The 27,539-nt window shown below is 44.5% G+C and overlaps 2 protein-coding genes across 2 annotated transcripts in view; one reads left to right on the top strand and one right to left on the bottom strand.

Moving 5' to 3' along the window:
* The window catches only part of CCDC146 (coiled-coil domain containing 146), a 66,710-nt gene extending 64,588 nt beyond the window's left edge, over positions 1-2,122 (bottom strand). Inside the window, exon 1 of the mRNA XM_082239558.1 lies at positions 1,996-2,122. The gene's annotated coding sequence lies outside the window, so the exon portion shown is untranslated. The remainder of the gene's footprint in view (positions 1-1,995) is intronic.
* A 118-nt stretch (positions 2,123-2,240) lies between these two features.
* FAM185A (family with sequence similarity 185 member A) overlaps positions 2,241-27,539 on the top strand; it is a 40,629-nt gene continuing 15,330 nt past the window's right edge. Inside the window, exons 1-6 of the mRNA XM_082239828.1 lie at positions 2,241-2,378; positions 2,514-3,038; positions 4,132-4,241; positions 4,534-4,626; positions 14,185-14,323; positions 21,809-21,850. Of these exons, the coding sequence (XP_082095954.1) occupies positions 2,570-3,038; positions 4,132-4,241; positions 4,534-4,626; positions 14,185-14,323; positions 21,809-21,850 (853 nt within the window). The 5' untranslated portion in view covers positions 2,241-2,378; positions 2,514-2,569. The remainder of the gene's footprint in view (positions 2,379-2,513; positions 3,039-4,131; positions 4,242-4,533; positions 4,627-14,184; positions 14,324-21,808; positions 21,851-27,539) is intronic.

Below are 27,539 nucleotides of genomic sequence, written 5' to 3' on the forward strand. Positions count from 1 at the left end.
CACTCCTATACAAAGTAAAGGTAAAGGGACCCCTGACCGTTAGGTCCAGTCGCGGACGACTCTGGGGTTGAACGCTCATCTCGCTTTACTGGCCGGGGGAGCTGGTGTTTGCCCACAGACAGCTTCCGGCTCATGTGGCCAGCATGACTAAGGCACTTCTGGCGAACCATAGCAGCGCACAGAAACGCCGTTTACCTTCCCGCCGGAGCAGTACCTATCTATCTACTTGCACTTTGACGTGCTTTCAAACTGCTAGGTGGGCAGGAGCAGGGACCAAGCAACGGGAGCTCACCCCATCGTGGGGCGGGGATTTGAACTGCCAACCTTCTGATCGGCAAGCCCTAGGCTCAGTGGTTTACACCACAGTGCTACCCGTCCTTAAGCCACACTATATTCAGTGAGACCTACTCCAAGATAATAGCACTGCAGCCTTCATATAACAATGCAAAAGCTCAACTACTATTATCGGAAAGCAAGGGGAATAGATCGCCAACACTTTATTTGCAACCCAAGATTTCTTACTTGGTCAACACTTCATAAACAGAGAGAACACATTAGGGGGGCCAGAGGAAAAAGAGCACCTTTAAAAGCACCTTTAAAAGTTGTGTAGGAGAGGAAATTGAATTGGGTATCATTTGTCCCTTTTCCCTTCTGGCCACTCAACTGCAAGTGCAGTCTTTGAGAAACCCTTTCTACTTCTATTTCCACTTTGTTTCCAAATGTTGGGGGGGGGGGATCTGCGAGAAAGGATGGGGGCCCAAAGGAAGTTATAGAAGAACCACTCCACCCAGCCATCTTGCAATTACTTCAGCATGCCAAAGTCAGTTAGCTTCACTATGTGATAATTATAGAATCCTGACACATGGAGCAGCCTCGTTTGGCTAACACATATGCACACCTGGGAACTATACTCCCACCCACTAAAACCACCTTCCGCATTAGAGGCAGAAGAGCTGGCTAGCTTTTTATTTGAATACCTATGGGTCTGATGGGACACCCACTCTCTGGGCTCAGAACAGTTGGCGATGGGGGGTGGGGGCAGCACTTTGTTTCAGATGGTGGCATGGGAGCCAATTCCTAGGGGCTGAGGCTCCTTCGCCTCCCCCCATAAAATATTTGAGGGATGTGTGCCCCCCCCCAAAGTTGATGAGCATTGCCATTCATTTTTTTTAAATGATATTTATTAAGACAACAGATTTTTTTTAAAAAAAATACACAAAAAAGACAGAATTACAAAAAAGAGAAAAAAAGGAAAAAATAAAAACAGAAAAAGAAAAAATCAAACCATCATTTCCAAATTCTCCGAATTCCATTACCTTCTTTCCCTGACCTCCTCTCCCTCCCATCTCTTGTATCTTGATTAATAGTTGTCACAGCAAATCCTTTCCATAGTTCATAATATTTTGTCATTATGTTATCTTACTCTGTTCTCATTTTATCTTATAGAAACAACCTTAAAGCTTGAAAACTTAAATCTTTTTTAACAATTTCTCAAGACCATTACCCTTTTACCAAATTCTGATGAGCATTGCCATTCAAATGGGGCACGTGTGTGTGTGCTGCATCTTGTGGGTCAGGGCTTACCTGGGCCACCCCCAATATTTCATTCAAGCTGCCTCCGCTTGGATGGGGGTGGCCATCGGTATACTCAGAGTGGTCTATATGCGGCTCCCGGCCCCCCCCCCCGGCATGTTTAGCTTCTCCGAGGTTTGGCCGCCCCCTGGGAGGAAGTGCTTTGGGAAGGAGGGGGAGGTGGGGTTCTCTGGGCTGCTTGTGCCCTTGAAACACATTCTGGGGCGGACGGGGGGTGTGTGAATCCAAGTTCCAGCCGCCACTGCTCCGCTTCCTTCTCCCGCGTCATTGCACTGAAGGGGGTCGGTCTAGATGACCCTGGGGGGTCCCTTCCATCTCTTCCAACCCCACGACTCCTCCCCTCGCGCCCAGAGCAGGCTTCCTTCCCTCCTTTTTCAAACCAGCTCGCGCCTGCTCCTTTACCTTCCCCGCGCGGCCCCGATCCCTCCGGGGAAACCTCGACGCCGCCGCCGGAGAGGCTGGAGCCCCGTCAGCGCCCCGCGTTGCCATGGAGACCGACTCTCCTCTTCCAGCCCCGCCCTCCGCGCTTCCTATTGGGCAGCCGCGAGACTCCATCCTGTCCTGAGGGAGGCAGGGAGACATCCGCCTCCCCCAGCCAAAGCTTCCCCGGGAGACGCTCAGCTTCCCGGGACTTGTAGTTCGGCCTTCAGGCGCCTTCATCGCGCCGACGTCAACAGGGAACCACAATTCCCAGCAGCCACCTCGGCGCCCCTGGAATGGCCAATCCCTGCTAGTACAGCTCACCGGTTCTGCGCTTGTTGTTTTGAAACTTCCAGGATGGGTTTGTAAGTCCCCTTAATGGAGATACCTCTGCCCTGAAGGGTCTTGGGGAGGGGGGGCGGAGAAAGGGGGTGTCCCATGCCCAGCCCAGAGCCTGGAGCGCAACTTCTCCCTTTGCACTTTGATTTTCTTCTTTGCAGGGCTGGGGTGTTGCGTGTCAGAAGGACCCCTTGAAGCAGCCTCAAGGCAGTGCAGGATGCGGCCTCTGCCCCCAAGAGGCTGGTGCACGGCAGCGAGGACCGTGGCCGGGAGCTGGCATCGGTGGCTGAAGGGCGGAGGCGTCGCTGGGCGAAGGTCGTGGGCTGGCAGCTGCCAGCAGCCTCGCTGGTTTGCTGCCAGTCCTTGTCGCTGCAGCAAGTCCGAAGCGAGCAAGCGGAAGGGCAGCAGCAAGCCTCTCAAGGAGTGGACTCTGGTTGTGGGCCCCTATGGCCTCCTGAAGGCACGGCTCCCTTGCCACGTCTCTGTGCACCCTCTGGACCCACACAAGTACCCCCAAGCAGACAGGGTGTTCGTGACGGTGCGTGGGGCGACCGCTGGCCCCGCGCACGGCGCAGATTTGGATAGTTTGCACGTGAAGTATGATGAGGTGCGAAAGGAGATTACGATCATCTCGGAAGACATGGACGGCGCAGCCTCTGTGGATGTGAGGACCCCCGTAAAATTTGGTATGTGCAGCAACTGGTCAAAAAGAGGCACTGCTGTGACATTTAGCTGAAGTGCCCCATGCTCTGTGGTGATCAGTTAGGATGGCTGTTTCTTCAGCTGTGAATCTCAGTTTGGCATGTCATAGTAGATAATGTGGCCCATTCAAGTTGCTACTTCCCAGCTTTTGCAGATACAGTGGTACCTCGGGTTAAGAACTTAATTCGTTCTGGAGGTCTGTTCTTAACCTGTAACTGTTCTTAACGTGAGGCACCACTTTAGCTAATGGGGCCTCCTGCTGCCAACCATGCGATTTCTGTTCTCATCCTGAAGCAAAGTTCTTAACCCGAGGTACTATTTCTGGATTAGCGGAGTCTGTAACCTGAAGCGTATGTAACCCGAGGTACCACTGTACACCGATAAGAGACGCAGTGTTGCTATTGACAGGAATCATAATGTTCACTACTGCAGCTCAAAAGCTTCTGCTGCAAGGCCAGAGTTCAGGAAGTTGCCTTGGCAAAATTAGGAACACTGTCTAAATCCCAGCTGTTTAGTCAGCTCAGCTTTTCTCTTGCCTGCTACTTATCACCAGGCCAAACCCAGAAAGCATCTTTCCTTTCTTTGACAGTTATTATGGTGAAGTCACTTGGTGGATAGTCTGTTGGACTTGGATTGGGGAAACTTGCATTCCAATCTTGCCATTCGCAAAGCTCAACATGTAACCTTAGGCCAGTCACAGTCTTTATTAGTCTCACAGGGTTATTGTCAATAAAATCATTAGATAAGCTCCATATATGCTGTCCTTGGAGGAAGAGTAGCGTACACATGTCATAACAACAATCATAACTGCTAATAATTTGGCTCCGTAACCTGGGTATATTTTAAATATATTCCTTGTCCTTCCTACACATCGCTGTAATATGTATTTTTTCCTTAACACTTCAGATGCTGACATGTGACACTAATTGTTTGTTTGGGGGACTCAGGACATGCTTTGAAAGTGGGGTGCTTCTTTTTTCACTCTGTTACATTGTTTTGCTAAAGGAAATCAAAATTTTAGATTGCTTTGCATTGAATTTGTTTCTATTTATCTCCACTATTTAAAATTGATTTTAGACTTGGATATCAAGACAACAGGGAATGGCTGTGTGAAGACTGAGAAAATTGAATGTAACAGCTGCAGAATAGAGACAGAAAAGGGAACAAGCATCTTGCGGTCAATAAAGGTACCAGTATAGATACAAGAGTACAAGAGTTGTGTTTTCTATCCTCTTGTATATATTTTTTGCAAGTCTTTTCTTGGGACCTCTCCTGCAACTGCATAATAAGTAGAAATTCAGACCTGGAACTCTTTTAGCCATGCAGATATAATTGTGGGTCCTGCAAGTATTAATTGATATATCACTTTCCATAATAACAGCCGAGAGATGCAGGTGAAATCCTAGTTAGGGCCCATCATAACTGTCTTCAAAAAAATAAGAACTGAACTCTTTTAACATGTATACAATTCTGTTTCAGAGTCAGAAAATTGACATTCAAGCTAAAGGAGGGAAAGTTATCTGCCTGGGAACACTTCAAGGAAATGCTGATATTCATGTGTCACAAGAAAGTGTAAGTATTTTTAAAATGTATGGACTACAATTATTTGGGTCACCTATAAAATACATTGAAGAAATACCGTATTTTTTGCACCATAACACTCACTTTTTTCCTCCTAAAAAGTAAGGGGAAATGTCTGTGCGTGTTATGGAGGGAATGCCTATGGGTGGCATGCCTACGGATTTTCCTCCTCTAAAAACTATGTGCGTGTTATGGTCGGGTGCATGTTATAGAGCGAAAAATACGGTACATTACAAAAATAACATTATGGGCTTTTAAAATCTTCGTGAGAATATGTGTCTTCACTTTTTCAAGTTCTGTGACTATTGCAGGTTTTTTTCAGACAGAGGCTTTGTGTCTTTGACAGCTGTGGGGCAGGAAAAATTCAGCAAGTACCGTTCTCCTTTCATTGTCTCTCTGGACTGGGAAAACTGCACCTGCTTGCGTTGAAGTTAAAGTTATAGAGCCTACGTTGGATAGACCAGGGTGTGGAGTGGAAAACCTATTTGTAGAAACTAGCAGTGCCTATTATAAAGCAAATATTATTACATTTAGCATCAAGGCCAGCCCTACTGTGAGACAGAGGGAGGCAGCTACCTCAGGTGGCAGATGCTGAGGGGTGTGGAGTGGGCAGAACTGTGTGTGCTCTTCATGTCCTTCTCCACACCCCTTAAGAGACCCTGTTGTCTTCAGATGCAATGGTGGAATTCCGTCGCATTGCCAATCTTGAACAAAGGCCCCATCTGTGCTATACATTTAAAGCAGTATCATACCGCTGTAAACGGTAATGGCTTTCCCTTCAAAATCCTGGAAATTTTAGTTTGAGGTGTTGTGAGTTGTAAGGAGCCCTTTATTCCCCTCACAGAACTGCTGTTCTCAGAGTCGTTTAACAATCCCTCTTCCCAGGAAACTCCGGGATCTGTAGTTCTGAGAGGGGAATAGGGGTCTCTTAACAACTCTCAGCACCCTTAAAAAAACTACAATTTCCAAGGATTATTTGGGGGGAAAGCCAGGACTGATTAAAGTGTTATGATACTGCTTTAAATGCATGGGGCAGATGAGGCCAAAAATTCAACAGCCAGTCTGGGCAGCTTTTCTAAATGGAATGGTGTGTGTTTGTGTGTGTTGAACACAATCTTTCCCTTTGCCTCAGGCAGCAAAATGTCTTGGGCAAGCCCCATTTAGCATAATGCAACAACAAGTTGACTCTGTGAAAAGTGATTGCGATTCCAGCAACTGAATTTGAGCTGAACGTGCTTCTATTATAGGTCTCTGAAATTAGACACTTACATTATGCTGTTGCTTCCTTTTTCTCTACAAATGTCAAATTGCTTTCAGTATAACTTCTTCGGCAAGTGGAAGTTAAACCCTGCAGAATGAATCCGCTTTTAGATTTAGATTTAATATCCCAGTCGTAGGCAAGCTATTCTCAAAATGTAGGGCCATAATTTTTAAATGGGCAGATGGCTGAGATGGCATTCAATGGATGTTAATGCCCCCTAATTATCCCAAGGCAACAGTATTGTAGACACAACTGAAATTCACCTGTCTTCTGTGGAAATGCAGGTGAGGTGTTGAAACTTCAGTTAGTTCCAGGTATTTTCCAGAAGATGGCGCCTTGGGCTTGTTTGCTTTGTTATTGGAAAGTGTTATTGTTCCTTGAGATGTGTATAATGTGACCCTGACTTGAGCAGCACTGAGGGGTAAATAAATATCTCATAGGTAGACAGCAGAGAATTTTCCCATCCATTCAAGGCCTGCAAGAAAAGAGCGATATCTCAAGTGTGCTTAGTTTATTGCTGGAATTGCTTGCAGGAATAATAATTCCAGCTAGTTCCTTGGAAATAATTTAAAGCGAATTTGTAAGAGCATAGAGATTATTTGCGACCTCCTTTGGCTTACCTCAGCCAAGATGAATTGATCAGAGAGACTAAGGTTGTAATCCTAACTGCATTTACAAGGGAGTAAGCCCTGGCTATAGGACTTTTGCTTCATCTTACTTTGTTTAGAATACAGTGGAACCTCTACTTACAACCATAATCTGTTCCAGAGGTCTGGCCATAACTAGAAACATACATAAGTAGAGGCACGCTTTGCCATAGAAAGTAATGGAAAAGTGAATTGATCCGTTCAATTTAACACGGATTTTACTTTCTAACGAGACCATAGATCCATAAAATAAAGGCGATAATCAATGTACTGTACTATAAAATAAATAAGACAGTATTGTAGATGAAAAAAATTAACATTAAATTTTTTTCTTACGTGCACTGAGGGTGGGTGGGCTTATCTGGCTACAAGCTGGGGGTGGGGCAAGGGTCAGTAAGGACCTGATTCACTTTGGCCAGGGTCAGTTTTTTTTCTTGCCAGGCCAGGTTCTTCTCCAGACTTTCACAGGTTGGTTCCTCGGCAGGGTTTGGGGCTGCAGTGTGCCCTGCTGTGCCTCTTGCAGGCGGCACCTCTTCCACAGCTTTGGGGGTGGGATGGGGGCCCTCTCTCCAGCAACGGAGGCCTCAGCACTGCTTCGCAGCTGGCGGGGTGAGCTCCGGAAAACCAGAGGCCTCTCCCCAGCGGCGGAGGCCCCAGCACTGCCCCACAGCCGGCTGGGCGAGCTCTGGGCTGCTGGCAAGGCCTCTGTTGGTGTCTAGAGGTAAGTTCATAAGTCGAAGCACCTACTGAAGGTCGTAACTGGAATTGTATGTAAGTAGAGCTGTACATAAGTCGAGGTTCCACTGTACACTGGGTGAAGAACTCACTGTTGTGTTAACATACAGCTGTTTTAAAAGACAGCGGGGAGTTGTATTTCAGCATATGTAATAATCTCTGATAAAGCAAGAAAGTACAATAAGTAGGGTTATTGCGGTAGCCATAAGAATCTTAATAGATAGTATAGGAAAATACACACTTCCAGTTCTGGCTGGGAGATACTAAAGTAGGGCTGCCATATTTCAGGAAGTGGAAATCAGGAAACAAAAGTGAATGGCGTGAAAAATTTCACATATCAAACTGGAAAAGTCTAGAAAATAAGAATTGGACATGATCCGTAGATAATTGCAAGCTGAAACATTGACCCTGCTAGGGAGTCATATTGAAATGCTATACATTTATGCTCAGAACGAAGCCCTATTGACTTCCTTTACTCCCAGGTAACTGCCTACTGCAGAAGCCTTCCCCAACATGGTGCTTCCCAGATATTTTGAAGTACAATTCCCATCAACTTTTACTTTTGCTAAACTGGCTGGAGCTGGTGGAGTCATGGTCCCAGGATGGAGACGTCTGGTGTATCAGATTGCTGCGAAGTCCTTTTTGAACTCAGTGCGACTTAATTTTAGTAAACTTGCTTAAGTTGTATAAATATATTTTAGTATACAAAGCAGTTTTAGCAGTGTTTGTAAGGCAATGTCATAGAAGTGTTGAGTTGGAAGGGTTCCCAAGGCTCATCTAGTCCAAAGAGATATTCAGAGCTGATTTGCCTGCCCCCACTAGTCACTTCTGCAGCTGCCAGCGACATCATGCCAGCACTTAGCAGTGAGTGGCCCTAGACCAACCCTCCTCAACCTCAAGACGCTTTGGACTACAATGCCCATCATCCCAAGTCAAGCATGAGCAATGGCTGGGGATTATGGGTGTTGTGGTAAAGATCATCTGAAGGGAACTGGATTGGGGAAGGCTCAGCTTGACTGGGGGACATTGCCAAACATTTGGCCCCATAGCATTTAGGCTCGTTTACCCTCCCTCACCAAGGACGCGGGCGGCGCTGTGGGTTAAACCACAGAGCCAGAAGGTCAGCAGTTCGAATCCCCGTGGCGGGGTGAGCTCCCGTTGCTCGTTCCCTGCTCCTGCCAACCTAGCAGTTTGAAAGCACATCAAAGTGCAAGTAGATAAATAGGTACCGCTCCGGCGGAAAGGTAAACGGTGCTTCCGTGTGCTGCTCTGGTTCGCCAGAAGTGGCTTAGTCATGCTGGCCACATGATCCGGAAAGCTGTACACTGGCTCCCTTGGCCCATAAAGCGAGATGAGCGCCGCTACCCCAGAGTCTGCGACTGGACCTAATGGTCGGGGTCCCTTTACCTTTACCCTTCCTCACCAGTGATACGTTCATACATGAGGAAATGTACAATACAATGACAATGTAGCTAACAGTGCCTCAATTTTGTAGGAGGAAAGAGGAAGAAATTGACAAAGGATTGCATTTTGTGCAGTAACCCTTTATTGAGTGTATTCTCACCCTTTGTTTACAGACCTGATTTGTATGCTAGTGATTAACTTCACATGTTCTTTTGAAGATTTTTTTTATCCAGATGAGAAACATAGAATTTATAATATACTAATTTATCTTGCAGTGACCATATAATGTTCTGTGGTGTGTGTCTCGGTGTGTAAACCCTACATATAAACCAGCAAAATCACAGCTGTAGAATTAAGCGTCAAAACTGACATGTATAACACTTATTTTCCAAGCACAATAGCAGAGCAGCCAACTTTTTGGAGGAAGAAGTTTGGCTTGCTTTCTCGAAGAGCCATTTCTGTTAGCAATCAGCCTGTATTTTATCTGCCATGTGGGCTTTTATGACAATTTTGTTCCATCGACTACAGTCATCATTATGTAGCTAGGGCTCTGTCACCGTTTCCAGTGTAAACCAAGACTGTCAGAGGTTTGTAGCTTTGCATTATAATTCCCCTGGCAATGAAACTGGACACTTTCTACTTCAGTCACTGGGGCAAATGCTTAAAACATTGAGAGAGAGATTGGGATGAACATTTAAAAACCTGCAGATTAATTCATAGAATCATAGAATCATAGAATCATAGAGTTGGAAGAGACCACAAGGGCCATCGAGTCCAACCCCCTGCCAAGCAGGAAACACCATCAGAGCACTCCTGACATATGGTTGTCAAGCCTCTGCTTAAAGACCTCCAAAGTAGGAGACTCCACCACACTCCTTGGCAGCAAATTCCACTGTCGAACAGCTCTTACTGTCAGGAAGTTCTTCCTAATGTTTAGGTGGAATCTTCTTTCTTGTAGTTTGGATCCATTGCTCCGTGTCCGCTTCTCCGGAGCAGCAGAAAACAACCTTTCTCCCTCCTCTATGTGACATCCTTTTATATATTTGAACATGGCTATCATATCACCCCTTAACCTCCTCTTCTCCAGGCTAAACATGCCCAGCTCCCTTAGCCGTTCCTCATAAGGCATCGTTTCCAGGCCTTTGACCATTTTGGTTGCCCTCCTCTGGACACGTTCCAGTTTGTCAGTGTCCTTCTTGAATTGTGGTGCCCAGAATTGGACACAGTACAAATGTTTTGTTTTTAATTTTAACAAATAAAATGGGGTTAACCCAACTAGCAGCTAGAAACAAGCAGCAACTGTTTCCTGGGGCTGCCTCTCTCCACAGAGAGGCTAGCCCAGGCTTCCTCAACCTCGGCCCTCCAGATGTTTTGGGCCTACAACTCCCCTGATCCCTAGCTAGCAGGACCAGTGGTCAGGGATGATGGGAATTGTAGTCTTAAAACATCTGGAGGGCCAAGGTTGAGGAAGCCTGGGCTAGACTAAAATCCCACTGGCATTTCAGATGTGGTTCCCCACCCAATTCTCCTTATCACATCGTACCTACTGGTGTGTATACCCAACTGACCAAGTGATGGAAGCGCTAAACTGCCTGATTTTTCAGTGCTGATGTCTGACCCCAGTTATCTGGCGTACGTACACATAAGCAGGCTGACATGGGGTCAGATTGATACCCGAGTCTTGCTTAACAGTGGTTGAAAGTAAGAGATACTGTGTTCCGTAGATGCCTTGCTGAGCATCTGGTCGAGAGTCTTCTTTGTTTCAGAGGAATTGTTAGCAGCTTGACTACATCATACAGTTCTTCATTTTATAAGGCTGTGATAGATCGTGCTGAAATGCTAGAGCAGATTTTAAGCCAAATTAATACACAGCTTTAAATCAGATAGGCATGCTGGGTCACAAAATTGCACATGAGACAGGACTGAACCAGAAAATTAAAAGCATCTGAATGTTTTATTGCAGCATAAGTCAAACCGAGCTTAGTAGAACACAATTAAATTTGATAAGGTATTAGTATCTATTATAGTCTTCGTGTTTACAATAGTTCCAATGTGACTGTAGAAACTGTTCGTTTGGTAAAACATCTTTAGACTTTTATTATCCTGGCTCTTGCTCTGGCTGCCTGCTGTATCCTTCTTCGTCTCTTAAAAAACGAAGAATTTATCAGCTGATTCCATCCACATCTGTCTTGAGCCACCATTTGTTCCTGCTGGGAGACTGGTGTTGGTCTACTGACCCCTCTTCTCTGCTATTGGCAGCCTTCTACAGAGCATCAGTTTTAGGGAAACCCTAACATCACAAATGAGTGGGAGGGCTGAAATCATATGGTCACGATTTTTTCAGATATTCTGTAGATGCTATTGTTCCTTTGCTTTTCCAGCCTTATTACACTTTTGCAACAATCAGGCATAATATATGTCTTCTTGTCAGGCACGCTGACAAAACTCTGCAGTGGCCAGAGCCAAATCAAAAGCAGATGGTGTGCCCAGGCGCATCCAGCAGCCTTGCAGAGTGATACTTTTGCCAGGGGTTCCTGGGATAAGCCAATGCCAGACCAATTCTTGAATATAGCCCTTGTTCTCCAGCACAAGCAAACAAGCTGGGCAGAATACCAGCCAGGTTAGGAAGGCAGTCCAGGGTACAGCCATGGACTGCCAAGCTGGAAGACCAAAGACCTAAGCTAACAGCTCCAGTATTGAGGCTCTTTAATTTTTGATGTAAATTGTGCTGATTTCCCAAGAGCTTGCTAATTTATTCCAGCTGCAGGCAATGAGGCAACTGGGGCTGAGTTCAGGTTTCCTCAACCTCGGCCCTCCAGATGTTTTGAGACTACAATTCCCATCATCCCTGTCCACTGGTCCTGCTAGCTAGGGATCATGGGAGTTGTGGGCCAAAAACATCTGGAGGGCCAAGGTTGAGGAAGCTTGCATTAGTTTCTTTCCTCCGTTTTAGCAGCAGTTTCAATGCAAACCGCTTGTTGCTGCAGGAGCAGCAAAGCCCCTTTCTCTGCAGTTCGCAAGCCCCCAACAACCAGGTGGCTGTTGGACTCTTGGGAAGTGCTGCATCGTGGACTGACGAATAAGCTGTCCCAGAAACTCCAGCGGGTGCAGAATGCTGCAGCGAGGCTCCTCACGGGGTCTCTGCCATGGGAGCATATTCACCCAGGGCTTTTCCAGCTGCACTGGCTCCCGGTGGAGTACAGGGTCAGGTTTAAGGTGCTGCTTTTGACCTTTAAAGCCCTTCACCACCTAGGACCCTCGTACCTACGGGACTGCCTCTCCCGGTATGCCCCACCGAGGACCTTAAAGTCCATAAATAGCAACGCCCTAGTGGTCCTGGGCCCTAAGGAAGTTAGACTAGCTTCAACCAGAGCCAGGGCCTTCTCAGCACTGGCTCCAGCCTGGTGGAACACTTTGTCTCATGAGACCAGGGCCCTGCGGGATCTGATATCTTTCCGCAGGGCCTGTAAGACAGAGTTGTTCCACCTGGCCTTCGGCTTAGAATCAATTTGATTCCCCCCCTTCCTTTTTCCTTTCTCCTCCTGTGAAGAGGCTGCATCTTAATATTTTAATGTTGTATTTTAATCTTGTTTTTTAAGTTGTATTTTAATCAACTTGGTTTTATTATTGGCTGTTAGCCACCCTGAGCCCGGTCTCGGCCAGGGAGGGCGGGGTATAAATAAAATTTATTTTATTATTTATTTATTTATTTAGTGAGGCAACTCACCTGTCAGTCACCTGATACCATAGCGATGCTAGGTGGTTGGCAGGTGGGTTATCCCACCCACCTGTTGAAATTGGGCCACCGGAGAATCTGGCCTACTGGGCCAAAAATACTCCCCACCACTGCGCTAGAGACAGAAATCCACACACCCGGGCCTTGATGGTGACACTGGGCTTTAACTATCATTAAAGCTGTACAGTGGTACCTCGGGTTACATGTGCTTCAGGTTACGGACGCTTCAGGTTACAGACTCCGCTAACCCAGAAATAGTACCTCGGGTTAAGAACTTTGCTTCAGGATGAGAACAGAAATCGTCCTCTGGCAGCACGGCGGCAGCAGGAGGCCCCATTAGCTAAAGTGGTGCTTCAGGTTAAGAACAGTTTCAGGTTAAGTACTGACCTCTAGAATGAATTAAGTACTTAACCCGAGGTACCACTGTAGTTCCAGTCAAATGCACTGCTGCAGGCATGAGTTTTTCACTTTTTGCGACCAACTGTTACATGAACGTGGCAGACTCTTCAAAAAAGTAGATGTTGCTTTACCTGTTTACTTGCAGTGCCATATATCTTTTAGCGTCTTACTCTCCTTTGTATACGTTATCCATGTCCACAACCACAAATCTGGCCATTTGTCCCACCATCAAGGGAGTACTTCAACTTCTAATGCTAATTCAGTATTATGAAACTTCACGGATTGTAATTTTGCAAATCAGTGCACCTGTTTTCTGGTGCATAACTTCTAGCTGCAAGCTTTGTCTGTCTTTGTTGACAACGTGAAGAGCACCATAGGTATCAACTGCGGTAGCCAATTAAGTTTTACACAGAGTATACCCATTGAAATTAGTGAACATGATGACGTTAGAGCCATTAATTTTACTTAATCTACTGAGTAAAATTTAGTTGACTAGCATCCCAGGTTTCCACATGGACAAGCCACATGGGACTGGTGCAGAGAGTCAAGTCTCTCCCAAGAGATTGGGAGCCAGGCACAGAATCTCATGCTGTCTTCACCCTTCCCCTCAGCTTAGGTACAACCTCACTGCTCCTCAGTCATTGGCAATGACGTTACCAGGCATTTGCTTGTATATTGTGTATTTGAGGTTCCTTTGTCACCGCTTTCTGAACTTCTGTGGTGGAAAAGTGACTGGATAACCTTCTTTCCTCCCTCTGCTTCAGTTTTCTGCTTGAACAATAATTTCAACCTTTTATAGTTAATATCTTCTATGGGCTTCTCCAGACAATCTAGTTATTGAGCATTCATCCTGATTTGCTTGCACAAGACTTACATGGTTAGATAATACTCCATCTTTATTGAACAGTTATTCTGATTTGTTTGTGGGGCAGTTATATGACAATGAGCATTCACTCTGCGTTTCCCGATTTGCTTGTGGGGTGTTTTTACGTCCTCTTGTTAGTCATTTAATCATCCTAAACTTTTCAATGCATTTTCCCTTCACGTTCCAACCTGCAAAAAGTCCGGTTCTTTTTCTAAAGTGGATTTGTGACAGAGTGCTTTAATTTTATGGCTACATTTACAGTATGGGCCCGAATCCTACCTGCAAAATAAAACCAATTGGAGACATCCTATACCATCCTTGGATGAATATTCATCCCCACCTCCCGTCTATTCTGAAGATTCTAGCTAGCAGATATCTGGAGCTCCATGAACATGTGTATGTGAAAGATGTAGCTTAATATATCATTAAGATGAACTGATGTGTGTCTGTTTCGTGGCTGTAATGCTGTTATATTAATTTATTCATTTCCCCCCTTTTACAGAGTGTGAATATAGAAAAGCTACAAGGGTCATCTATTCACATTTCTACCAAAAATGGCTTATTAAAAGCCAAATATCTTTATGCCGAATCTTCATTGCTCTCTTCAACAGCTGGCGACATTCTGCTGGGGAATGTTCATGGTAAGATAGCAAATTGGTCTGCAATTAGAGATACATTTTGTTTAGCAAATGCCTTTTTAAATATTTGTGATAGAAGGTCATCAATTTCACATTTGAGTTCTTTGAGAACTGTTGGGTAGATGCCAGCTAAATACCATGATATGTCAGATTTTATTTTGTCAGTAAGGCCTGGAACTTTGTGTCTTGCCACCACTATCTGCCTCAGTTCTTCAGACTCCCTTCCTGCAAAAGTTAGTTCAGGCACCAGGATCTGCCCTTTATCTTCCACTATGAAGACAAACACACACAAAAATTCACCTTCTGTGCAATCGCTTTATCCTCCTTTTCCACGCCTCAGATTCCCTTATCATCCAAGGGTCCAACCGCTTCCCTAGCAGATGTCTTGTAGTTGAAGAAATTCTTGTTGTTGGTTTTAGTATTTTTAGCAACGTGCTTCTCAAATTATTTTTAGCATTCTTTATTGTCTGCTTACAGTTATTTTGCCAAAGTTTGTGTTCCTTTTGTTCTCTTTGTTTGGACAAGACTTCTGTTTTTTTAAGGAGGACTTCTTGCCTGTAATAGCTTCTTTGGCTCTGCTTGTTAACCATGCTGGCATCTTCTTGGCCAGGGTGATACCATTTCTGATCTGTGATAAACATCCAGCGGAACTCCCAGCTAAGTGTATATAAGATTGCAGCCATACCTAATTCCAGGCTTGGCAGATTAATAAACCATACTCAAAACTATAAACTATTACACTGACAGTCACTGTTAGCAAGCTATAGCTTTTTGGCTAAATGATTGCATTAAAATATTATATAGATAAAGTGGTATCATAAGGGAAGTACCCTATAACTTCACCAACAATAGGTGGAAAACGCAATACTCGTAGCTAGAGGAATTCCACTGGCATAACAATATTTTATTCATAAACAGGATCCGTTCCTTCGTTACTGTAATTATATGTGAATGCTGCTTCACTGCGGCCATTCTAGCAACGACAGGCAGTGGAAATATGAGGGCTAGGAAAATGTCATGCTTCTTTCTTGTGCCAGAGTTGCCCTTCCTGGGGCCATGTATATTCCCAGCTTGGGAAGGAACTTGGAGCTCTCCCTTATGAACTGGATCTAAATCTTCGCCGAAATCAGCGGGGTTAGCGTCTCTTGATATAAATTGGTGTCACGATGACTTGTGTTTGTGCTGATTTGTTGGAAACATTTCTCTGGGTGTTTGGGCTGGCATGGTACACGCCAACCAAGGCGCTGCCAATTCCATTCTTGGTCAAGAGCATCCTATGTGTTGGTCCAGTGGTTCTCATCTGTTCTTGGGCAGATGACTAATCTGTGTATCCTTCATGTTGCTTAGGTTGGTGGTCAGAGTGTGGGTGTGCAGTTCCTCTAGTCATAATTTACCACTCCTGGTGTGCAGACGCTTGAAGTATTCAGCCTTGGTGATTCAGAAGCTTATACTGAATCTGAAAACTACCCATCTTTATAAGGCCACAGAAGTTCAGCAATATGGCACCAAGCTAACAACTCCCAAGAAGTGTCCATCTTGCTTCAAATGCCATTAGTCCTTTCTGCCCCACCCACCCACCCCAGTCCCTAGATGTATGCCTCTCCTTATTTTTTCATAGTGAACTGGCTGCTAACTTAAACTCTTGGCTGTCATCCCAGCCTTCAGAATAGAGCCAGGCTAACTGGGCACACACAGTCTTGAATAAATAAATACAACTTGATTTTAAAAATTATGGAAGTATGAACTATATTTAGCTGCCATGTAGTACACTGATGTAAATTTGCCAGTGTCCAATTTGAAGCTCCTAACTAATAGGTTCTTAATTTGTTCACAAAGGCCTATTATGGATGTTTTCGTACTTGTGTTGTGTGTGTTTTAGGTTACTTTTACAACACTTCCTATAAAAATATGTTGTATTTTTCTTCCAGGGTGCAGTAAAAAGGCAAATAGAGTTGTATCCAGTTTAAACAAGATAACCTTAACATTGCTCCATGCTTATTTTCAGAATGCTGTTAATGAAATGTTGTTGGGACGTTCTGTTATTTTAAAGAAGTGTTCTTTCTATAAAAAGTTTTAGAGTCATCAGAAATGAAACATACTTCTGACAGTACAATCTTATACATGCCTACTCGGAAGTCATATTGAAGTTGCAGTCATATACACCTCACTGAGAATACACTCCACTAAATGGAGTAGGACTTACTTCAGAGTTAATGTGCCAAGTAATGCACTGTGAATGTGTTTATTATACTGTATTCATATTTTATGGGAAATTAAAACGCTGTAGAAAAAGCAAATAGAAAATGAATGAGTTTTGAAATGAGTGGTGATTCCTTCCAGATGTTGTCATGGGGCCTCTAATGGGCCACCCTAACTCTTTCTGGAAGTATCAACCAGTTTAGGCATATATTTTGGGGGTGGAGTAGGACAGGTATCTGGTAGCCACAGACCCATCTACATAGAACTAGGGGTGGGGAGGAACAACACCAACAAGCTCAGAGTCATCTCTCTGTGCAGTGCTTGCAACATAAATGGAAGGAACCCTAAGTATTTACAGATGTCTCTGTTTTTGCTCATTAGTAGATATCTGTGGCTTCTCACATCATGGCTAAAAGCAAAATGGATTATTGAGCTTGTATCTTGGAGCCTTCCTCTGTATTTAATCTTGCATCTGATGATGATCCCAAGTCAGAAACTCAAAGAATACAGTGGTACCTTGGAAGTCGAACGGAATCTGTTTGACTTCCAAAACGTTCGGAAACCAAGGCATGGCTTCTGATTGGCTGCAGGAAGCTCCTGCAGCCAATCAGAAGCCATGGAAGCCGTGTCAGACATTTGGGTTCCAAAGAATGTTTGCAAACCAGAAGACTCACTTCCGAGTTTGTGGCGTTTGGGAGCCAAAACGTTTGACTTGCAAGGTGTTTGGGATCCAAGGTACGACTGTGTAGCACAGCAGAGACATAGTCATCAGGTTCTGGAACCAATATTGTCTCAGCCTGATCCTGAAACTTAGACTTGTATCTTACTATGTACAGATAAACAAAATGTGGGCTTTATAAAAATGCTTCCAGTTTTCATAAAGAGCAAAAATGAAGAAAGCTTGAATTGCTTTTATCAATGATACATTGCCCAACCTCTGTAATTCCTGGATGTCAGCACTAGTTCAGAATAAACAATTTGGCTAGAATTTGACTTTTCCCTCTCCCCAGAATATCTCGATTTGAGGGTTGGTTAGCATAAAAATTATAGGCTTCATTAAGCACTGGTATTGGTGGAACAATTATATGACCACACAATTCTTCCAAAGCAGCCTATTGAACTTGCTTCAGATAATGTGATTTGCGAGACCTTTGTTGATCTTAAAATGTCTCTCATTCTTTATGGGTATCTTTAGAAAGTCCATAAACCAAATGAGGTGGTAAATCTTATTTGAGAAGATCTGAATTTTTTTTACAAAACAATGTGGTTTTTGAAAGTGGAGAACGGAATACATGCCTTTCTAAAAGACTGCCAGCAAATGGTCTGGCTTTGGGAATGAGCTGTAGGCGTCAGCCTGAGATGAGCTGGGAGATGTGATAGGGAATTGGAGCTGAAGAGCAAGGCAATCAAGGCAATGAAGAGAAGAGCAATTATCAGAAACCAAAATCAAGGAGTAAGAGCTGTAGGGTGAAGCCAGAAGTCAGGCCCAAAGAGGAAAGAGGGACAAATGAGTAGGCAGGCCCAACGAGTAAGAATCAAGAGTCCGAATCGAAAGGTCACACAGTAATGCTTCACTGCCCTGGAGGCTAGGACCCGAATTAGTGGATTCAAGTCAAGAAAGGAGATCCCAACTGAACATCAGGAAGAACTTTTCTGACAGTAAGAGCTGTTCGACAGTGGAGCAGACTCCCACAGGAGTTGGGTGGACTCTCCTTCCTCAGAGGTTCTTAAGCAGAAGTTGAATGGCCATCTGTCATGTATGATCTGGTTTAGATTCCTGCAATCCCAAGGGTTGGACTAGATGACCCTGAGGTCCCTTCCAACTCTACTATTCTGTGATTCTATGAAACAGGAAGTCCTTCCTGTCTGGGAGAGTCCATTGGCCAGCCAGGATGGGCAGGGCCAGACTTGAGGATACTTGCTTCCTAGGCAGATGCTGTAACTTGTAGTTCTGTGGCAGCTTAAATGAATCCGAAGGTCTTCTTATTTGAGTTCCTGACAGGGGCACAGTCTGCTTTTGGATCGCAGTCTGAATCTGAGACCTACATACAGGATGGGTTCAGAAACTGAACTAATGTTCAGAAGAAACTAAAATGTTACATCCTATTCAAAACACTTCTGTGAAATAACTGTCCATGAAGAGATTGTGAGGACTTCTTAGTAGATGAAAAGCCCTGAATACAGAGCATCTCCATACAAGTGTCAATGTATGCATCTATGCGTAGACCCTCCATGTGATCAGGAACATTTGTGTCATGACCCTAGCTTCAAGTAGTGACTAGAGCATGGACTGGGATGGAGGTTTCTAACAGTCTCAGGGAGTGGACCTTGTGGCAAGGACTTCAGAGCTGTTGGGTAAAGGCCTTGACACCTGTAAAGGATCTAATCACCTGACTTCCTGAGACAGCCCCCACCCTGCAAGATATAATTCCCTCTCCCCAAAGAGTGACTGTCGTTATCCCCAAGGACCTCATAAACTGTGCTCCAGCCGGGCCACAACTTGAATGCATATGGTTAGACTTAGCAGAGGAGTGAAGGAGTATGAATCTCTAGGCCTCTAAAGCTTTCCACATGGCATAGATAGCCAGGCATAGCCGATGGGACATCCTCCATATGTTGCCACACTACACCTCCCATCATCTGTTATCATTGACCATGCTGGTTGAGGCTGATGGGAGTTGGAGTCCAATAACATTTGGAAGGTACCAAGTTTTCTACTCCGAAGGAGACCTTATTGGAGGAGGTTGCAAACCTAGGGGTGGTTGGTATCCTGGCACTCCAATCCCACCAGCTACTCTGCCTGGCTGATTCAGGATTCTCATTCTTTTCCATACCCAAGGTTGTTTGCACCTCCCTGGGCAGGGCACCACACATGGGAGGCATATTTGAATGCTTGTTACCCCAAGGTTGCACGATGTCACACAAAAACATCCCTTCCCCCCCCCACCCTAAGCAGCTTCCAAGTGGGGAGTGTTAAGCCATAGGACAGATTAAAAAACACATGACAAGACCTTTTAAAATACTTTAGGAGGGCTCAAAACCACTGCTGGACATTGAAAGTACAGGGCTACAAGAAGCCTTGAAATATTAAATGCATCACATCTTGGAAGTCTCTGGAAGGGGGGCGAGTTGTGCCTTAAATTATGAAACCTAGTAGGAGGCTGGGATAGATCACAGTGTAATAACATAGCGAAAAAGTTTCGCAATAAGGAAGAACACAGGTGGGATCATAAATCAAGGAAGTAGAAGTGGAATTGGAAGCCAGATCAACATATTAGGGTCATTGGTGCAATCAGGAATCCTGCAGAAGTACAGCACTTCATTTTCTGCCTATAATAGGTAGATTTCTGCTAAGAGCTTTTCCACGCTCCCTCCCTTTTATTTACAAGAAATCTCTGCAAACCAGAAGTCAGGAGGAGATGGACTCTCTACTGAACGCACATAACCCTATCTCCTGTTTCCCAGAATGCCTTTATGTCCCAGAGCAGCTGTCAGACACCACTTTGTACCATGAAAGCAGAATACAGATTTGGCCAGCTCAGTGATACAAATCCATTAGCTCTGCTCCTGGTAAGACAAGATTCTGGACAGAATTGCAGATGAGCTAGTTCCATGCCAAGCGAAGGCAGCTTTCAGTTCCACTGGTTTTAATTGCTTGCTATTTTGAAGCATGAAATCTTGCCAGGATGATTAAAACTGATGATTTATAGCCATCTCACCAGATATCTGACGCTGGTAACATCCAGCATTTACTTGGCATACGTAAGCATTGCACTGAATTAATAGTCATGTGGTCGCCACAAGCAGGCAAGGCTCAGGGGCACAGGTGTGACTTATTTGGTTGATTCTAGAGACATCACCTTGCCAACAAAGGTCCGTATAGTAAAAGCTATGGTTTTCCCAGTAGTGATGTATGGAAGTGAGAGCTGGACCATAAAGAAGGCTGATCGCCGAAGAATTGATGCTTTTGAATTCTGGTGCTGGAGGAGACTCTTGAGAGTCCCGTTGACTGCAAGAAGGTCAAACCTATCCATTCTGAAGGAAATCAGCCCTGAGTGCACACTGGAAGGACAAATCCTGAAGCTGAGGCTCCAATACTTTGGCCACCTCATGAGAAGAGAAGACTCCCTGGAAAAGACCCTGATGTTGGGAAAGATGGAGGGCACAAGGAGAAGGGGATGACAGAGGACGAGATGGTTGGATAGTGTTCTTGAAGCTACCAGCATGAGTTTGACCAAACTGCAGGAGGCAGTGGAAGACAGGAGTGCCTGGCGTGCTCTGGTCCATGGGGTCACAACGAGTCGGACACGACTAAACGACAAAAACAAAGGCTGCAGATCTGGGCCTGCTCTCCCATTGCTTCATTCTAGGTGTCATAGTTTCATTTTAGGCTATTTGACTTGGTTGCAGTCAAGTTTTCTGTACCATGCAGAGCTCCATACTACAGTGGCACCTTGGAGATATTGTGGGCAAGGATGCCCAGACTCCATTTCTCTCTGTCACTAGCCAAGAGTATCAGAACAATTTCTACCCAGGATCTGTCAAGCAAATTGCAGAACTGTGATTAACTTTCGGATGGAAAGTTACGCAAAATGCAATTCTGTAGAATAACATGAAGGGACACAGATTGAGGTGGGAGGAGTGGGAAAATGTCACCAACTCTGCATGTTCGCAATCTGGAAATTATTTTCCATTATTTGCTGAGAGATGTATTTCTTGTAACTTGCTAGTAATCTGTTGTGTGCACTGTTTGGGACTATCCATAAAAAAGGTGATGTTGAAGTCATTCCAATCACTATTCCCCCTCCATGTAAAACAATTGGGCAGGGGTGAGTGGGTTGGTCCAAAATGAAATAGTTATCAGCTCTGGATATTTTGGGGAACAGTATTGTTTGCTCATTTTTTTCATATAAACCACTTCTGTAAAATGTTTAAAAAGACAGACTATAGATGGCATTAATTTCTGCTTTGGGTGTGTCAGCACATTGCAAATAAGAGGCGATTTATAGTTTGCAGGGCCGGCCCAAGACATTGTAGCACCTGAGGGGAAATGGTGCCTCCTTCCCCGCCAGGGAAGAAGGAGTGAGTGAATATTTGCAACAGCAACAAGGGGGCAATAAAGATCTGCTTCAGGATCTACTGCCTCTGTGGATCCTGTCATCGCCTTGCCTCATGGATGGGCTGGCCCTGATAATTGGCCTCTGGACCACTCAACATCTTGCTCATTCACTGTGTGAATTAAAACCGTCATACACCAAGCTTCAAACTACTGTTTTAATTTTTTTGCAGGAGACACAACCCTTAAAACAAAAACAGGAAACATCACAGTAGGTAAGTTGAAGGGTCTTTGTTTTTACCTGTGCAGATGTCACGTGTGGGCAGCTTTTCAGCCCCTGGGCAACTTTTAATTGTGTAGCTGCTGAACGGTTATTATTATTATTATTATTATTATTATTTCATAAACGACATCAGGTATGGAGCAGGTAAAAACCTAGCTCAGCCAAAAGCATGTTTGCAGACATTGTTGATCAGGGGAGTCTGAAAAGCTCCTTCAAAACTTTTCTTCTGAAGCCTTCCTCCGCTCACCTTAGATGTTCCCGAAGTCCACTGAAATCAGTGGTGCGAAAGAGAGTTAGATATTTAAGTTCCTTAGATTTCAGCATGACTGACTCCCACTGTGTCTGTTAACTCTTTAACACTGTGGTCTGGAACTCTTTTGGGACAGTCGTGAACTTAGATATATTGTCTTAGCGGGGGAATAAGATACAGCATAAATTAAAAGTTTAAGAACATCTCATAAAAGGAGATGTACTTAAATGAATTCATTTTTGTCTTGGGATGTAGCAACCATATATGCATCTAAAGAGTGTAATCAATAGGAAGACAAAGCATTGCGACTCAGAGTCAAAAAATGAAAGACGATCCTTGTGTAATATACATTCCAGACATCTGGTGTGTAACAAGACACTCAACCATAATTCTATCCAGATTGTTCAAACTCATGCAGGCAATAATTTCCATTCAGCTGGGCTATCAAAATGAATTTGTAATACTTTTTCCAGCCTTGATGGCATGTATTTCATTCAGCATCAATGCCTGCTATTTTTACCCAGGACACCTAATGAGTAGGAACCTTGAATTTGTTCTTTGCATCCTGGCCACCAACAAAATGTATATGCTGCCCCTGGCAAGATTTGCCCTAAATTCAGATTCAATAATTTATAAAACCTGCAAGGTAATCCTACTGGAATGAGTAAAGTCTTGGGAGGCTGAAAATCCATAATTTTCCTTATTTTAATTATAATTAAAATGGGGTGGGGCAGGTTCTCTCTGATTACACCAGAAGTTGGCTGTAGAATATACTGATTGGCTGGGGGTTATGACATCACAATAAAGTAAGTTAGACCCCTTAAAACTTAGTTGACTACCATCTTGAAGACCCAATATTTGTTGAAGTTAGGTAGAAGCTTGACTTGCTTGGGGGTGGGAATAATCCCAGCAACCCACACAGTGTAGTCATTTTTTAAAGGCATGTATGAAGACGCTGTTCTTTGTGGTGCTTCATGCTTGTTTCTGCTTCTTGTATATATTGAGATCCATATGATGTCTCATCACTCCCTTAGCAGAGAGATTATCTCTTCACTCGTAGGAGGTGCACAATTGTGCTGTATCTTCTTTGGGCACACAATTGTATAAAACTAAAGGTAAAGGGACCCCTGACCATTAGGTCCAGTCGTGGCCGACTCTGGGATTGCGGCGCTCATCTCGCTTTATTGGGCGAGGGAGCCAGCGTACAGCTTCCAGGTCACGTGGCCAGCATGACTAAGCCACTTCTGGCGAACCAGAGCAGCGCACGGAAATGCCATTTACCTTCCCGCTGGAGTGGTACCTATTTATCTACTTGCACTTTGACGTGCTTTTGAACTGCTAGGTTGGCAGGAGCTGGGACCGAGCTCACCCAATTGCGGGGATTCGAACCGCCGACCTTCTGATTGGCAAGTCCTAGGCTCTGTGGTTTAACCCACAGTGCCACCTGCATCCCTAACAATTGTATATAGGCATTTAAAAAGAAGAAGGCAGTAGAGGAGTTTCCCAGGAACAACACTTTCCCCTGGGCCCTTCTGTACAACCACTCAAAACAGCCACTGAAGCAATAACATTTGATGCGGGGGCATTTTCTCCTCAAGAAAGCTTCTCTTTTACTTCATCTCCTAAGTCAGCTTTGATTTTGAATATCAGAAATCAGACTGGGGAAATGGCTTCTTGAAAGAGGTAGAAAACTTCCCACTCCCTGGTAAATATCCTGCTTTAAAGACCAAACACAATTTCTTGTAACATTTTCATGGCAGAAATGGCGTATCTGGGGGTGGGGGTGGGGATTGATTGTCAGGACTGTATATTCCCTCCTGAGATGCAAAACATTCCAAATTTTCATAAAGCGTTTCATTCTGTGCTGACTTCATGGCTGTGGTTTATATTCTGTTCTTGTATCAGTTTCCCAGACTTAGTGAGGTTCATATGGTTCACTGCTCTGTAGAATATTTGCCAAGCTTCAAATAATGTGATCCAGAAGGACGCTCACGCCAGATTGGCTCTCCCCCCTACACGCACGTTCAGCAACTTTCCTCTCAGTTTGTGAACCCAGAATCTCCAGAGTTTTTTGTGTTTTTTTTAAGCAGATCAGTGTGGTTGTTGGGTGTCCTGGCAGTGACTGAAAGCGAAATGGAAAACTTTGGCACAAAAATAATGCTAAGAAGAAAGCCCAAAGTGTGTTTTGTGTTTCTAATTTATGATTTAAGGATCCTGCTGCCTTTAAAAAAATATATTCTGGGTGATAAATATGCAAACCTGTGAGTGAGCAATTAGCGGTGAATAGTAAGATAGCCAAATTTGCTGCTGGCACCATTTTTTCAGGACAGGAACAAAAAAGATTGCAAAGAGCTCTAAAAGCATCACTCCAAACTTGGTGAATGGGTATTAGATGTGATTCAGTGTAAGCAAGTGTAAAGTAATGCATGTTTGGGCAAAACCCTGAACTTCACTTATGTGCTAATGGGATCTGAACTGGTGATGGAGCCTGGGGAAGACTCTTAATCTCAGGCCCCACGCTGGGCAAGAGATTCATGCATGGCAGGGGGTTGGACTAGATGACTCTGGGGGTCCCTTCCAACTTTACAATTCTATGAAATAAAAAAGGAATTCGATGAATTTGCACGGACAGAAAACAGAGTCCAATCATGTCGGTCAGGAAAGGCCTGGGCAAAAAGATAGTCTTTATAAGATGTCTGATGCAGCTGATGAATGCCATTTATTGTAGAGGGAAGGGCATCCCATAATAGAGGAGTGAGAGCAAGAAATGCCTGTTTTATGGTCACCGCTCTGTAACAGTTTGTAAGGTACAGCACTATAAGTAGAATTTCTGCAGATGTTCTTAGTGATCTTACAGGCAGTAGAGAGGTAAAGGTAAAGGGACCCCTGACCATTAGGTCCAGTTGTGACCGACTTTGGGGTTGCGGCACTCATCTCGCTTTATTGGCTGAGGGAACCAGCGTACAGCTTCCGGGTCATGTGGCCAGCATGACTAAGCTGATTCTGGCAAACCAGAGCAGCACATGGAAACGTTGTTTACCTTCCCGCCGGAGTGGTACCTATTTATCTACTTGCACTTTGATGTGCTTTCAAACTGCTAGGTTGGCAGGAGCTGGGACAGAGCAACGGGAGCTCACTCCGTCGTGGGGATTCGAACCACCGACCTTCTGATCGACAAGCCCTAGGCTCTGTGGTTTAACCCACAGTGCCACCCGCGTCCCAACAGTAGAGAAAGGGGCAGGCAAAATGCAACTCTTTGGAGGAACATCTGGATCCCAATGCAAGTCAGAAATAAAACACAGAGGGAGAGAGGTGGGACCTTCTTATTAGCATACTCCAGCTGCAATTTCCAGCATGGCTCACTTCCTTGAGACTCTTTTGCAACCCTGCTCTTGCCCACAGGTAGAAGTGAGGGGCCACATGGGCTGGGGGCGGCAAGAGTTATTGGAAACATGAAACAGTTATAGCCCAGTTCTCAAGAGCAGCAACAGCATTTCAGATTCCTAGAGCCTGGAACTCATATCTTTATAACCTCACAGTGTGATTCAGTAAGTCCCAGTGCTGTTTCTGACCACTAATGTGCCCAGTTACCAGCATTGTTGTCCCCGCCTCCTGGCCAGCATCTAAATCAGTTCAACAGCTGTGGCTGTTAAAACAAAAAACAAAAGCCCTGCTCTCGCCAAAGGTTTGCAAGATCATGCTGAGAAACTCTGGCCATATTAAACTGATTTGCTACACTTGATTTCCTCTTAATTCGATGACTGCTGCATCTGATGTGTCTCACCAGTGGAAACAGGGAAGCTGGAAGAAACAGATCAACTGGAATCCTTCTATTTATGATTGGGAAAGGAGTCCTCTTTCTCATTATTCTGAGTGCCCAACTCATACATTGGTCTCTCTCCTTAGCATATCAAACCCTAAATAGCTCTTGATCAGAGAACTCTAAGCTTCCTTCCCAACTTAAATTTAATTCATTTTAAAGGCTGCTGTGATTAAAAATCCAAAAACAACTGCTGCAAGTGGTCTGCAAATTATTTCCCCCTTTTCTCCATAAACCTTAGCTTCCTTTGTTACAACTTAGAAAGCTGAACAAAAATGGGCTTTGCATCAGTTGTGTGTTTAGCCCCAGAAATCTGTCTTTCATAAACTGAAGCAAATCTATCAAAACTGTCCCTTCCACATCTTCTGTGCTTGTAAAAACCAAGTTTGCTGAAATATCTCAGGAACACCACATCGTTTATCACAGCCATCTGCACCTTTTAGTTTTGCTCTCTGCCTTCCCTAGAGGGCCGCCCTAAAAACGGTTGAATTTAAGCTCGTCTCATTTTATTCACAATCAATGCAATGCAGCTAAGCTTGGTTGCAAGTTAGAATCATAGAATCATAGAATCATAGAATCATAGAGTTGGAAGAGACCACAAGGGCCATCGAGTCCAACCCCCTGCCAAGCAGGAAACACCATCAGAGCACTCCTGACATATGGTTGTCAAGCCTCTGCTTAAAGACCTCCAAAGTAGGAGACTCCACCACACTCCTTGGCAGCAAATTCCACTGTCGAACAGCTGTTACTGTCAGGAAGTTCTTCCTAATGTTTAGGTGGAATCTTCTTTCTTGTAGTTTGGATCCATTGCTCCGTGTCCGCTTCTCCGGAGCAGCAGAAAACAACCTTTCTCCCTCCTCTATGTGACATCCTTTTATATATTTGAACATGGCTATCATATCACCCCTTAACCTCCTCTTCTCCAGGCTAAACATGCCCAGCTCCCTTAGCCGTTCCTCATAAGGCATCGTTTCCAGGCCTTTGACCATTTTGGTTGCCCTCCTCTGGACACGTTCCAGTTTGTCAGTGTCCTTCTTGAATTGTGGTGCCCAGAACTGGACACAGTACTCCAGGTGTGGTCTGACCAGAGCAGAATACAGTGGCACTATTACTTCCCTTGATCTAGATGCTATACTCCTATTGATGCAGCCCAGAATTGCATTGGCTTTTTTAGCTGCCGCGTCACACTGTTGGCTCATGTCAAGTTTGTGGTCAACCAAGACTCCTAGATTCTTTTCACATGTACTGCTCTCAAGCCAGGTGTCACCCATCTTGTATTTGTGCCTCTCATTTTTTTTTTTTTTTTTTTTTTGCCCAAGTGCAATACTTTACATTTCTCCCTGTTAAAATTCATCTTGTTTGTTTTTGCCCAGTTCTCTAATCTGTCAAGGTCGTTTTGAAGTGTGCTCCTGTCCTCTGTGGTGTTAGCCACCCCTCCCAGTTTGGTGTCATCTGCAAATTTGATCAGGATGCCCTTGAGTCCATCATCCAAGTCGTTGATAAAGATGTTGAATAAGACCGGGCCCAAGACAGAACCCTGTGGCACCCCACTAGTCACTCTTCTCCAGGATGAAGAGGAACCATTGATGAGCACCCTTTGGGTTTGGTTAG

This window comes from Podarcis vaucheri (genome assembly GCF_965113315.1).
Source record: "Podarcis vaucheri genome assembly, chromosome: 10".
Classification (NCBI taxonomy): Eukaryota; Metazoa; Chordata; class Lepidosauria; order Squamata; family Lacertidae; genus Podarcis; species Podarcis vaucheri.